The 14,417-nt window shown below is 41.9% G+C and overlaps 3 protein-coding genes and 1 long non-coding RNA gene across 5 annotated transcripts; 2 read left to right on the top strand and 2 right to left on the bottom strand.

The window, feature by feature from the left end:
- The first annotated feature begins 18 nt into the window (after positions 1-18).
- Positions 19-1,305, top strand: LOC135619142 (pistil-specific extensin-like protein). Its single transcript, XM_065120853.1, has 2 exons — positions 19-584; positions 799-1,305. The coding sequence occupies exons 1-2, from the start codon at positions 407-409 to the stop codon at positions 1,134-1,136; spliced, it is 516 nt and encodes a 171-aa protein (XP_064976925.1). The 5' UTR covers positions 19-406; the 3' UTR covers positions 1,137-1,305.
- Positions 1,306-1,389: 84 nt separating this feature from the next.
- LOC135619141 (probable xyloglucan endotransglucosylase/hydrolase protein 32) lies at positions 1,390-2,668 on the bottom strand. Its single transcript, XM_065120852.1, has 4 exons — positions 2,427-2,668; positions 2,233-2,333; positions 1,943-2,160; positions 1,390-1,873 (listed from the first exon to the last, which is right to left on the bottom strand). The coding sequence occupies exons 1-4, from the start codon at positions 2,620-2,622 to the stop codon at positions 1,516-1,518; spliced, it is 873 nt and encodes a 290-aa protein (XP_064976924.1). The 5' UTR covers positions 2,623-2,668; the 3' UTR covers positions 1,390-1,515.
- Positions 2,669-5,403: 2,735 nt separating this feature from the next.
- Positions 5,404-12,759, top strand: LOC135619139 (uncharacterized). Its single transcript, XR_010489323.1, has 7 exons — positions 5,404-5,511; positions 8,149-8,200; positions 8,279-8,410; positions 9,165-9,993; positions 10,067-10,158; positions 11,940-12,013; positions 12,213-12,759. It is a non-coding gene; the product is annotated as an uncharacterized LOC135619139 (long non-coding RNA).
- Positions 9,099-9,781, bottom strand: LOC135619138 (uncharacterized). 2 transcript variants are annotated; one of them, XM_065120847.1, is made up of 2 exons: positions 9,569-9,781; positions 9,099-9,475 (listed from the first exon to the last, which is right to left on the bottom strand). In XM_065120847.1, exons 1-2 carry the CDS (start codon positions 9,779-9,781, stop codon positions 9,158-9,160), a joined length of 531 nt encoding a protein of 176 aa, XP_064976919.1. In that variant the 3' UTR covers positions 9,099-9,157. The 2 variants fall into 2 exon arrangements, with proteins under 2 accessions (XP_064976919.1, XP_064976920.1); XM_065120848.1 differs by having other exon boundaries at positions 9,572-9,781.
- Positions 12,760-14,417: the final 1,658 nt, after the last annotated feature.

The raw sequence follows: 14,417 nt of genomic DNA, 5'->3' as shown, positions 1-14,417 counted from the left end.
CTTAACTCTACATGCTAACATGTTGGACATCCAAGTGTTGGATGAAGGTAAGGGTAAGCATTTTGAGCAGGGCATTGTCCACTTTGGAGAGACGTGCACGTCAGTCGGGAAGCAGATACGGGTTTGACATTGAAATAGGTGAGTGGATGAGTTGAAAGAGGGGGAAGTGGGTGACCGAGTCGTGACAAGCCTTCATATGGTTTCTCCTTCATGGAATTTTTGGTCTCCATGAACTCTACAATGGCATTCACGTCGACAGTAGTCGGCCTCACGTTCACTTCCCCGGCTCTGCTCGCTCTTCGTATCATTAAAATTCAGAGGTTCGAGGCAAGAACTCGAGAACAGGGTTACGGAAAGGTGAAGGGAAGAGGTACGCTCCGCAGAAGAGAAGAGATATCAAAGAGAGATGGAGAAGGGGTGGGTTGTGGCGGTGATTGCAGCTGCAGCAGCCTTGTTGATGTTGGGCGGGGTGGAAGCCCGGCGTGGTCATGACGACGTGAAGGTCGTACACTACGATGGCAAGGTGCTGTGCCAGGACTGCTCCAAGGGATGGAACGAGTGGACGAAGGGTAAACCCGTCAAAGGTACGTTCCTACGCACCTTCTCTTCCCTGTCAGCCTTTTAATGCTACACGCGCGACGGTTGTAGATCGATGACGGAAAACCTTTTCCCCTGGCAGTAACAGTCTGATGACTGTGACTGCATCCCTCTTATCGTCAAGAAGTTTGGATCAGCGCACACACACACTCCCCTTTCTCTCTCTCTCTCTCTCTCTCTCTCTCATTCGTCGCCATGCAGGTGCGAAGGTCGCGGTGACATGCCTGGACTCGCGCCGGCGAGCGGTGTGCCACACGAGCGACACCACCGACGACAAGGGCGAGTTCGATCTAGTGGTGAGCAAGTTCGTGTACGGGAAGGCGGTCCGGCCGGAGGACTGCACCGTGAGGCTGGTGTCGTCGCCCGATCCCACCTGCAACGTCATGACCGACTTCGGCGGCGGCAAGTGCGGGGTGAGGCCCCACCACCCCTCCGTCGTGCACCGCGGCATGCTCAAGTACACCGTGGGGCCTTTCTACTTCACGTCGCCGTCGTGCGATGAGCCGGAGACTTCGCCGCACGAGGACGATGAAGACTGAGAGATGATATACCACGACGATGTCTTCGCTTTGGTCCGAGTCGATGCCCCGTCCGTGCGATCGTCTTAATAAGAAAGAAGCTGGTTTTATTTGTGTTAGGATCGTTAAGTTGCTTGCGACGTGTGCTTTTGTGATATCAGCAATATCCAAAATGTTCGATTAAGAATAAGCGCATGGCTCGATTTGATCGAACCAAATCAGGTTCCCGATTGATGCTAATCGAACTCAAATCATGTCCACTTTAGACGGATCGGATCAGGAAACGCATCAAAATAACGCAATATATGGACGACTCCGAACGCCCGCACACGCCTCAACTACGAATAGAAGGGCGGCTCATCATATATCATCCCCCCTTACGAGTGGCAGCAGATAGAGATCAGCACTCGGGAGTGAGAGAATGGTCCCTGGTGGAATCCTGGCAGTAGTCGTACACCATGTGGTTGCTCTGCACCCACTGCATCGCCGCGTACTGCTCGGGGCTGAGCCCGCCGCCCGAGGGCGACGACGGCACCGGACGGCAGCTCGGTGGCGCCGAAGCCGTGCACCCCCCGAGCTTGAACCCGGTGAACTCCGCGACGAAGGGCTGGTAGCGGTAGTCGGCTCTGTACCTGCCGTTGTCCGTCGCCCACGACGACGCGTCCCAGATGGAGCCGTACATCCACATGGGCCGGTCGGGGAACGTCGCCTCCGTCTTCCGCGCGTACCGCCGTACCGGCACGTCGTCGACGAAGAATCTGAGAGACACAAGATCCATCGAAGGCAGTCCAGTTTGCGACTGTTGTGGTTAATGCAATAGCACTCACATGATCTCGTCGGGATTCCAAAGTATGCCGTAGTGGTGGAAGTCGGCGGTGGGATCGAACCAGAGGTGGAACCGCATCTCCCTGCCGATGATCCTACCATCACCACTGCCCCTAACGTACACGTTCGTCTGCAATGTGTATGGCCTTCCAGCTATGTTCCCTAAGAATTCGATGTCCACCTCGTCGTGGAACCCGGGATAAGCTTGATTGTTCGAGAGCTGCAAGCAGAATGATCCACACAATTAGCAGAGACTAGAGATGCAACAACAACAAGAAGAAGGATGACTGACATAAAATGCCGTGTTGACGCCGGCAGTGTAGCCGCTTTGAAGCTTGATGGAAGCACCAAAGTAGCCGTTTCGGTATGCGGTGTTCGACTTGAATCCACTTCCTACATCCACATGAAGGTGTCTAGGATTCAGAGAGAGAGAGAGAGAGAGAGAGAGAGAGAGGAAGTCCAAGTCGGAGAGGAGGAACAACAGACCTGAGCTGCTATCAAGCCAAATGGTGGCAGTGTATTGATCTTGGGAGACGGATTGATGCTGAGGACCCCAAAGGTTGCCGTAACCTTGGTAGAATCTAACTGGACTCAGAGAAGAACCCGGGTGGAATCCCGGAGAGGGCTGGGAAATTGCAGTGCGCAAAATGAGGAGGAGAAGGAAGGCAACGAGAGAAGCCATGCGTAATGGAGCACACAAGCAAGGGTTGGTTGGGTGGAGGGAGGACATGGGATTGCATATGGTATATATAGGAGGAGTGATGAGGAGGAGGTCCCTCCCCAACTCCAAGAAGATATGAATTATTGAGGAGGTCGAACGGCAGTTGTAAGTAATGTTGACAAATCAAAAGACGTAACGAGGAGTTGGAGGCAGAAACAGGCAATTTTTCCTCAACATTCACATGCTCAACGGTTGGTGATTGATTCCTTTCAGAAGAAGCATCCTCTTCTTCTCCGATCACATGGACAGACATGAAACCGGGGTTAAAGATCGATGATCGATGATGAACTTTCACTGTAGATACCACTCGGTCAACCACGATACAGAATAGCAGGCAATTAGGTAAGAGCGCGAGGAGGAAGTAATCATGCCTCCTAGAGACGTTTCGAGGGAAGCGGATGCAGCGGCACTCTCACACCCGTCGCTTTCCCTGCTGTAGCACCGCAGAGGGCCTCTCCCCATGGTTTACGCGACGACCGAGTCCCCACCGCCGTGACCGCAGACGAACCCCCTTGCACCGGTTGTTCTGCCTGCCAATCATCAAGCCACAACCGCCGAAGCCCCTCCTCGACCGCGTCCTTCCACTAACTACGCAAATTAACGGGAACAAGAATCTAATCTGCTCTGCTCCATGAGCAAAGAGCACAAGCACGTCCCGTTCCTTCGCCTGGTCCAACAAGAGCATGGCCGCATGCAGCAGTTGGTCCGTCCTTGACAGTGTGGTTCCCGTGGCCATGACGCCGATCTCTCTACGTTGCCCACAACCCATGTGGCATGCAGTACAATCCTCTTCTTTGCTTCCGTACCCTTAGAAGTGCTTCTCCCACCCACTTTTGCTTCATGGATTGTATATATATATATATATATATATATATATATATATATATGTATATATATGATGGATTTAAGCGCATGAAATAATTTATTATTAAGGTGAGCTTAAAAGTTAATATATGTGATATCGATATGATTACAGTATAATATTTATAGAAATAAATTGAATGATATATAAGTTCGAATAACAGATTAATTGAGTGATAACGTCGGAAACGAAAGAACAAATCGAGACAAACGTGGAGAGTCGGAAGTGGGACACACAGTCCTGTGCATGGCACTGCTTGCTTGTCATCGACGCCTCCTCATTCACATCCTAACTATGTCTCTATAAGTCGCTTTCACTAAAGGCTTGACGTTGCACCAACCAAGTTAAGTTTGTCATCAATTAGCACACTATTGCATTTCATATTCCTATTCAACATAACAGCTTCGATAATATAGTTGAAACCCAAAAAAAAAAAAAAAGGGTTTATTTACATGACTTCAACTTTTAGAAAATGTTCGAGATGGATTGCTGGATGACCAAACGATTTACTCCTTTCTTCATCCTTTTTTTATTAATATAAAAAGATTTTTATAATTTTTTTAATATTCTTCTTATACACTTTTACAATGAATATAAATATCCTCATTATTTTTTTATCTTCTTTTATTAATCGCTAGCGATATCGAATGACAAGCGATATTGATATGGTTAAGATTCCAACAAAGAAAATAAAAGATTGTGAGAAAAAAAATGATTGATATTTAGAGGATCATAAATAATAAAAAATAATTTTTATACGGATTGTCAATAGTAAAATGAGGATTGTTTATACGAAATAGAATGTGAGAATTCACCAAAACTAACCTAACTTGGAAGAATATTTTTTTTTTATAAATTGACTAATTTAATTTATTAATTTCATCAAAATCTCTATCAAATCAATTAAGCGGGTTAATTACATATTACTCCATGTAATTAGCTATCTTTAACATCCCAGTTTTTATACTTTCAAAAGTTACATTAAGATCCCTATGCTTATCAAAGTAAAATATTTAATTCTATTTTTTTCTCATGCCCATTGACTTTATAAAAAAAAATACTATAAAGTTTATCACTGAACATATGTTGGTTCTGCCTCACTTTAGTTTACCACTGAGTTATTTTCATCAGCAAAACCCATGGTGTGAAGAGAAATAAAGTTAAATGTTTCATTTTCATAAGTATAAAGGTCTTAATATAACTTTTAAAAGAATAAGGACTATGATACTAAAGATAACTAATTATAAAAGATAATATGTAATTAACTCTCCTAAGCAAACACTACGTCCATGTAAACTATAAAGAAAGTGAGATTTACTATAACTTGAGAGACATGAAAAATTAGATAACTTATTTTGCTTACTTATAAAAAAAAAACATATATACACCTTCTCACAAATAAAAATAAAAATTCCTAAAATAAATAGAAGCATGACGAGGAAAAAAAATGCACATAAGATACATATTGTGCTAATGTATAAATTACATATTACGTATGTGAATTAAAATGTTACCTATAGATTTTAGAGGAAGATATATTGGGAAGTAGATGATGTTTCTTAATATATTAAGGATGTTACTTATCCTACTCAAAAATAAAACATCACATTAATTAAATGCTGAATGATCAATTAATTAACATTAAAGGACTCATTAATCATTAAGTTTTAGCATTAGATAGATATATGTTTTATTAAGTGTTTATTATGATTAAAGCATTCCTATTTATAATTAACGAAAAATATCTCTTTTTCAATCACCAACAGCAAGTAATAGGAATACGCTGTGACACGTGCAATGCACGTGATGCGCTCCAACGGTTGGAAGTTGTCGTTCGCAGTCAATTGGAACCGTCGGATGCGGTCAAAGAAGAGAAGAATGCCGACCAAGTGTTTGTTTCTTTGATTCCTCCCCCCATCACGCTTCCACCCGTTTCTTCTCCAGGAGAACAGCAGGGGGGTGGGGGGAGTAGCTGCGCCGATGGCACGGTTTGGTTCCGTCTTCGATTGTTTAGTTTCTTCCCTTAATTTCGGCATCGAGTTTACCGTGAATGTTTCTATCACCGACGCGTAATTGCGATCGGCGCGAATGTTTTCTTCTTCTTTATTGTGGTTTGCTTGATTGTTTTTAGGGGTCTTTTTCTTAGGGTTTCTTGACCGGGAATTGCTTTGTCCGGCCACTTCTGGGACCGGATTCGTTCCCTGCGGTCGCCACCGAATCCGCAAGAATTTTTTGACCAGGGTTTCGGTTTCATTCGATTATTTAAAGATACGGTTCCTCTCACCGGCGAAGCCGTGTGTGGAAATGCGAAACCGGCACGTATTTTGTGCTGTGCGTTTTGAGATAGGTGCAATCGGATCTGGCCATCCGCTGATGTTTGCGCAGTCAAGAGGACATTTTGAAGCGAAAAGAGCTTGAAAATGGCTTCTGTGGCATACTTTCTCTTTTGTGTTTTAATTACTTGAACTTGTGTGAAGTAATTCGAACCAGACAATATATCCCTGCAAGTTGCAATAAATAGATGGTTTAGACAGGTTAATGTCATTGAACATTCTGATTTCCTATGTGCTGTTTTCATCTTTGATGCTTGATCAAGGATGAGAGAAGCATGCCGTTTGACTCTCTCTAAACTTGAATTTTGTTCGAAAGGTCATTTTGCCTATTCATGCACACAGAAAAAAGAAAAGGGGGGATGAATTACCTAGTGATGAGGCATTAAGGCCTAGAGTAATCCTCAATAAGAATAGAGGTGATCCAAAGAAAAGAAATAGAGTAGTGAAATGACATCAGTTCTTGTGTAGCTATTCATGGAAACCAATGAATGGAAGAAAGAGTTAATGCTGGTTTATCATGTGTTACATGGAGCTTATGTTAGGTGATAAGGAAGAAATTAGACACTACCAACTTCACTAGTGAAGGGTGAACCATAAATCACATCGGGGGTGTGGCAAATTTTGTTATAGCCGCTTGGCTCATCTACCACATCATCATCAAACCAAAATGGCAAACCGGGCAGAATAATTCTCCCGCTGGGACAATCTTTCGTATCGACCGAGCCCCACTTAGCTCATCTACTACATCGTCACTGAATCAAAATGGCATAAGGGTGGATTAGTTCCTCAATATCAGGTACATCGACAATTTATTCTAGTGGCTCCGTTAATTAGGAGTTATCTCACTATAAAACTTGCTTCCTCAAAGGGTTATAAGGAGACACTCTTCCTCCTCTCTAGATTAATGCATTCCTTACTGCATGCATTTTTTCTCCATCTCGGAGTGATTTGCTGACTTGAGCAATAGAGCAAGACCCCCTTCCGAGCACATTTCCAGTGGCGTCTCTGTTTTTGCAAGACTCAGTGTTTCACCTTAGCAAATTTACCTTGGCAGTTGCCACCTTGGAACTCACCCATCTGCTTCCTCACTGGGCAAAAAGGTCGAGTTTGGCTCCAACCCTCCACCTCATTGATAGGCTATCAACAAAGGTTGGGACCTTTTATACAGTGATTCATGCTTGTCTTTGATACTACTGTTGTCTTGTTTTTCACTGGTGGACTAATCTAAGCCATTCAGAAGCACACTTGATCTTTTTCTTTTCTTTTTTGGTTCAGTGATCCAATCCCTTGAAAGTTGAAATCAGGCAGATCAGCCAGGGTGGCCTGTCTGAACCACCTCCTGGAAATATGTCAGATCTTTTAAAACGGAGATAACTGTTTGAGATATGAAAAATCTGCTATTGAAGTGTCCACTTCTTTTCATGGCTCTGTCATTGGCTGTTTTAGGTTGATTAAGTAATAGATTTCTTTTCTTTCAGAAAAAAAGAAGAAAAGAAAAATGAGACTTTGAAGTTTGCAGCTTGTCCAAGTGCATTACCTAACGAGTTTGAGTACATTGCTATATCTTATAGAGGCCGAAGGCTTGCAAAAGGGAATGTCACCCATGTGCAGTCGAAATGGATATTCATGTTGAAGAGTGGGATAACGAGAGCATAGGCAGTATCAGATATTGTTGGCAAGGGTTTTGTTGAGGGAGTGGCATTAGCTGATAACAGAGATTTGGATCACTAGATGCTTGGATTCAGGACAAGAACAAGATCGAGGCTAAACTAGGCACTGGTGATGGCTGGAAAGGCAAGCCTAACATCTGCCTTTGCCTCCCTCACTCAGAGGCTTCGATTCATCTCTATCTTCCTTTTACCAACCAATTGCAGCAACCTTTCATTACTTGTTAAAATGGCCTTTGTGGTTGAATCATCATTGATCTCCTGCAGAACCAGAAATATTTGACCCGAGTGAAAAGAGTGCTGGCGTCCAGACCGCAGACTGGGTTTGTGAACTGTGATAATTCATGGTTGAATGGTTAATGCATGCATGTTAAGATTGATGGGAGCCTTATGCACTGGACTTCTTCATCCAAGTGTATAAAAATAAGTTGCTAAATTCAACCATTTTATGCGAGTTGATAGTTGGATTAAATAGGTGCTTTTTTCTCTGTTTTCAAGCATTTTTCTCTGAACACTCGGAATACGTTGTTTTTTTATCCTTCCATGTCGGCTCTTTCTATCATTATGAATGACTTTTATGTTACTGGCGAGTGGCATGCTGAGCACTATGTTCTTACTTTTGCAGCCATGTTCATCAAGGGAATAATGCTAAAGAAGGCATTCATATAAACCTGAAGGTAGACCTTTATGCTGTTCTTGATCTACAGGAAAAGTCTATCTACTCTTTCTTGAGCTTATTCTACTCGGTTGTACAGGGTTTTGCAATTGGCAATGGACAAAGCAATACACTGGTTATGCACTGGGTACGGGAATTATTAAGGAATCTGATTACAAAAGCATCAGCACTATGTTCTATCCAGCATATGAACTTGCCATCAAACTTTGTGGTAAATCTGATATGCTTACCTTTCATAATGGCTATACACATGATTGGTTTCTCAATGCATGCATTTCTGTGTCTCTTGCAAATTGCTCCACAATGCATGATTTTTGGAGTGTCCATGGTTACTAAATCTCGGGTTAGATCCCCTGTTGTCCTATCTTTTTCTGTGCATTTTCACCTGTATAATATACGTCCTTAACAAGAAATGACTTGTTTTTGTTACATTGCACAATGTCGTGGTATTAACATCTCACACTGTGCATGTCACCATTATTTGCCTGCTGAACTACCCCAGTATTAGTCCTATAAAAGGCCATTCAGATTCGATCCAGCTTATATTGCATGGCATTCAGCAAACAATGAACAGAAATGAGATGATCCGTGTAACATTTCAGGAACGTCAAAGACTGTGTCTTGCTTGGCGTCATGTCATTTGCGACACCATAGTCAGTTCAATCACGAAATAGCTAGAAATGTGATATACTGTTCCATTATTATTTCTCGTTGTTTACTTTAAGGTTATTTCTGTAGCATTACTACTAACATTTTTCTACCATCTTTTTAGTATTATGACATTAGGAAGCAATGTGAAGGCAGCCTGTGCTACGACTTCACCTCGAGTCCCTTTAAGCGACATCTAGCAGTTCTTTTATTTTCATCTGTTCTACATTTAAATGTTCCAACATCACAGCCACACCAAACAACTTTAGATTGAGATGCTTAAACAGCAAGTTACAATAGTGAGTTTTGTTCAACAGCCGCGGTGGCCGCTGGACGGAGCCCCAGCCTCCACCCCGTACAGTCTCCTCAACCTGTCGATGACGGGGCGGAACCCGGCGCGGAGCGGCACCACCGACGCCACCCGCAGGTGCTCCGCATTGCCCTTCCTCGACCGGCTCAGCGTCATCCTCAGCATCTCCCCCTGAAGCAGCTCCCCGACCGTCTCCCTTGCCGACGGATGCGCCCCCAGGAAGTCCGTCCAGTCGTCCGCGGAGCACCCCATAAGCACCCTCGCCGCCCTGTCGAAGCACACCACCACCATTACCCTGTCCACCGTGCCAACCGATACCTACAGCAACCACCACCGCAGCGATAAAGAAGTTGCAAGACCATCTCTCGGGAGGCCGCAAAAGAAAGACGAGATCTTGGCGGAGGAAATCACTACGAGGAGGCGGTAGACGTGCTTCGAGCCGGCGTTGGGGATCCGACGGCTGCAGACGGGGCAGTTGGAGGCGGTATCGGAGAGGGTCCGCTCGCAGATGGAGCAGACACGGTAGCAGAAGGCGGACGTGTCTACGGCCACCACCGAGCAATAGGGCGGTGTCCATGGATTCTCCGCCGCCGCCGACGACGACGACGCTCCATAGGACGCCATGGCGGTCTGTTTCCCCTCTTCTGATGACCCGTGACCGGGCGTCCATCACCTAGTAACGGACCCGGTGTAGGCCCCACATGTCACGTGACGAGTTCTTGAGTGGTTTTGGGTTCCGATGACCTCGTGCGCCTAACTAAAGGTCCGCCTGGGACGCGTCAATTTGGGTGCGCCCGCAAAAAGTAAAGAAGAAGGCGTTCGAACGTAGCTATTATGTAATTAACTCGATGGTCATCCTTCTTTATCTTTTCAGACTTGAATTCTGATACGTGATTTTGTGGTGGACAGGGAGAACGGTGTCTTTCGTGGTGCCGGTGCAGATTGACAGCAGCCACCGAGCCCTCTTAGTGATTTCGGCCAGGGCTCAAGATTTCTAATCGGTCTGAGTCTCTCTATTTTTTTATTTATTATCAAAGACTTAGAGCTATTTGTTCCCACTAAAAGGTCTGCATATTATTTTAGAGATTGGCATGCTGAATGCGTAAATGTGCTTGCATATATACTTCAGGGATCAGGGATGTTTATTGTTTGAAAATTTTTGATGAATATGGTGCCTAGTTTATACTGACCGCATTTGATCCTCGGTTCTTTGTGATTCCATATGTTGGTCGATCATATAGGGTTTATTATGTGGTGCATCTTTTGCACTTGTAAATCGTTATTTGGCTGTGAATCACAGCAATGGCACTTAAATATGCAGATATCCTGAATTTTTTATTACACATATCAATGCTTAAACTGATGGCATATTTATGTTTTTTCGTTTACTGAAATGTAGTTACTGAATATGTAATATGTAGAGGCTGTTTGCATAGGCTGAGATGATATTTTGTTCTTGAAGATTTCTTGTGCCATATGACTTTAATATTACATTAAAAGTTTTATTTACTTTTACCATCGCTTTAAAATTCTTTGTATCTGAATGTCAAAGTTCGATGTCTGATTTTTTAAATTTTTGTTGTTCACAATTCACAAAGAATAACATAATAATTAAAGTGAAATAAGTGATAGGATAATATCTCAAAGCAAAGTAGTTATTTGATTGTTAACAATCATGGAATATCCATTTGCTGGTTTTTTAGTGAATAACAACAATTGATGGAATCTAAACAAGAACAATGTTGCACTCACTTTGTTCAAGATCAAATTTGTGCTTAGGATGTATCTGTGTTTTTTTTTTTTTGTGTCATTTCATTTGTCATTTTCTGTTATGCTAGCTGCAAAAATGATACTGGATCTAGGAGAATTTAATAATGTCTACTCTGCCAGATTATCTTAATAATACTTGTGCTTTATTAGAGAATGCTTGAAGCATGGAGGATATCTTAGCACATGCAGTATATCTTAATAGATTTGGGCTTTCCTCAATATGGAGCTTGAGGATGGTCAATACAGACCTACCTTATAGGTCGAGAGATTGATTTTACTGAAAAATCAGTCCAAAAATAATTTAGAAACATCACTTGTTTTATAAAAATAGTCTAAACTCAACTTGGACATAAACCTTGAACCCGGTTGCATGACTTTTTCTTTGCTGTTTCATGGCACCATTTTGGATCAACACCTTCGTAGAAATCCTTCTGTCCTAGGTGCAAAAAGATGGGAAAAAGACTGAAGCAAAAGAACAAGAGGGAGTTTTGTGTAAAGTAGTACTATTCACTGTACCACAATGAGTTGAAATTTAGATGTCTTTTAAGAGTTAGCCGCTGTGCTTCTTAATGCTGTTTTTGACCATGTTGTTACTGATACAAGGCGGTTAAAGATTTGGTCATACTCTTATTGACAAGTATGCTTGGAATCTCCTGTCCATACTTGATCCAGTTGGTATAATGAAATCTTGTTGACAGTGTTCGATACATAACGATGGTACAACAACAAACCCGAGTCTCACCTATTTGGGGAATGAAAACCGAGAACAATGTTCTGCTCCGACTCTCCTGTTCTATCTTCAACTAAAGCAACACCGTACAGAATCTTGTTGTTATTTTCGACCTAGAAATTTAAAGATATGATATGTATGCTTAAGCAAGTAATTTTTGTGCTTTCTCTGTTGTAGAATTGACAAAACTTTTCTTGTTTACTTTTCATCATGCATCGAAATTATGATCAAACATTTCTTGTGCCTGTACTCATTTGTTCGAGTGTGTCTACCTTGGCTCAGTGCGAAGCTCTTCAAACATGCTTGGATTAGCTCCGAGGTATCGATTGCTGTTCAGACCGGTTGCCCAAGCTGTGGTTTGTTCACCAGAATCTGTACCCATCCCCTGTAAAAGAACCTGTTCTTCAGATTGATCAAGACAATGTTACTCGTTTTCGGGAATCATAAATTACTTCCAACTTGCCTTGTGGAACATGATTCTTGCGATGAGCATCTCCGAGGACCATTTCATAATGATGCATGTGTTGTGGAGTTGAAACTTTTATTCTGGTGCAGGTTGCTTATTTGCACGGAGCTTATCAACGTGAGAAGTTGAGGTAATGATGGATGGCTTCTATGGTTAAAGCGCACTTGCAGGGAAACAAGATGGGCCTTGATCTCAATTTCGACTATAATAATGCTCTTTGGTCTTGATGTCTATTAATTTCTTTGAAGAATAGTATTTACCATCAAATGAAAAAAGGAATCTAGAGATTTAATCTTCTGTGACTGTGATTTGTAATATCTTGATCATTTGTAAAGGGACTGCTGGGGATTGTTTGTGTCGCTTGGAGTTCCTAAACCGAAGCTATCTCTTTCGGTTGGAGTCAACGCAAGTGATGGCATCACAAGGCTTGGCTGGATGTGGAAGCTATCCATCCATCCATCCTTATGATAGAGGCAGAAGTACCACAATGGTCTTTTATATATGGAAGATTCCATGGCAAGCTTAGCTTGCAACTGAGAAGCTCTTTCCCTATCCTCCTCTCAGTCCACATCAAATTTTGCTTACAATAATACCATGTTGTCAGGTCAGTCTTCTTCCTCTTCTTCTTATTCTTATTTGGTGTGTACTAATTAATAATGTATACATATCAATCAAGAACTAGTCCATGCTTAGTTTATGTGGACACTGTTTATGTCATATACATTGGTGTACTAATGTATAACCCTTAATTATAAAATTGTGGACCATCTGCTACCTATCTAACTGACTATAAAAAGTAAGATTATAGTAGGAAAAAAAAATGTTTTATTACATCCCAATTTTCCTTTATCTCTTAGCAACATGGGAGATTTTTTATTGATATGCTTTAATTTTTTTTAATTTCTTAGCAACATAAGAGATTTCTACTGATAAATAGGAAAAAAAAAGGTTTCCTTACATTCCGATTTTCCTTCATATCTTAGCAACATAGGAGATTTTTAATGACCAATAGAAAAAAAAAAATAGTTTCATTATATTCCAATTTTCTTTCATCTCTTAGTAACATGGGAGATTCTGCTTTATTTTTTTATTTTGTTTTATCTCTTACTATTGATTATGCTTTACGGAAAGACAAGATTATAGCAGGAAAAAAGATTTCGCTACATGACCATTCATCTCATGATCAAATGAGTTGATATGCCAAAATATGAGAAGGAGAGGGGAGGAGAAGGCTTGATGAAAAAATGGTAGGAATTATGATAAGACTCATGATGATGTTTATATAGATTTATAGATTATCTCATGAAATTAGTTGTACATTTTAAAAAGGTATATTGAGATCCTTATACTTACGAAATATTAAAATCTTTTATATAGGATTTGATTTGAGAAACTTGGTAGCAGTAGTCAGTCGACCTATCTCCATCATGATTTCATTCAACTTAGCTTGCTTCGGCTTTCAGCTTCCATCATGATCTTGACAATGTGGTGGTTCAACCTTGGGAGTGCAGACATTCAAACATCCTTCTTCTCGAAGTTTGAAATGGCAACAATGTTTGGTAGAACTGCAAGGTGATGTTAGGCGCCATCGGAAGACTTGGGAACTCATTTGATCCTTTACAATGGACAGCAATCACCTTCATTTGATCTTTTACATGAGCGACTCCTCCTCTCGGAAGACGAACCTCTTCTCCCTCCCACCTGTGCACCTTCCGAGTTCTACTAACTGGATCCTCATCATAAAATCCTTTTTGTTCCAACTCAATCCTCCTCATCATATACAACTCGATTTTCCTCGTCATACTAACTCGATCCTCATCATATACGTCAAATGATTTTTTTTCTTTTTGTTCCAACTTGATCCTCCTCGTCGTACTAACTCGATCCTCATCATAAAAGTCGGTCTTTGATCCTCGTCTCATGATTTTTTTTTCCTTTTTGTTCCACTCATAAAGTGAATGTCACATGCCAGCCATCAAGATTATAATTAATTAAAACAAGACACCAACCACATGATGTGTACTGTACATAAGTCAACTTTGATCATTAGACTCTCCTATGATTAACCGAATCATATGATATAAACGAATAGATTCTGAAAGAAGTAGTACTTTACGATATTTATTTTGAGGAGGAGGGTCCAACTCGAGTCTAATTTTCTGAGAGAGACTATAGTTTGCAATCCATTGGGGGAATGGGGAAGCTAGTCTTCCAAAACCATAATATTAGAGCATAAGGCCAAACTGTAGAAGAATCAAACTACTAGGACAAGAAATAATTGAAATCTCTTGAGC

Source organism: Musa acuminata, chromosome BXJ2-8 (assembly GCF_036884655.1).
Source record: "Musa acuminata AAA Group cultivar baxijiao chromosome BXJ2-8, Cavendish_Baxijiao_AAA, whole genome shotgun sequence".
NCBI lineage: Eukaryota > Viridiplantae > Streptophyta > Magnoliopsida > Zingiberales > Musaceae > Musa > Musa acuminata.
Note: the sequence above shows the minus strand (reverse complement) of the source record. Positions and strands in the feature narration are given on the sequence as shown.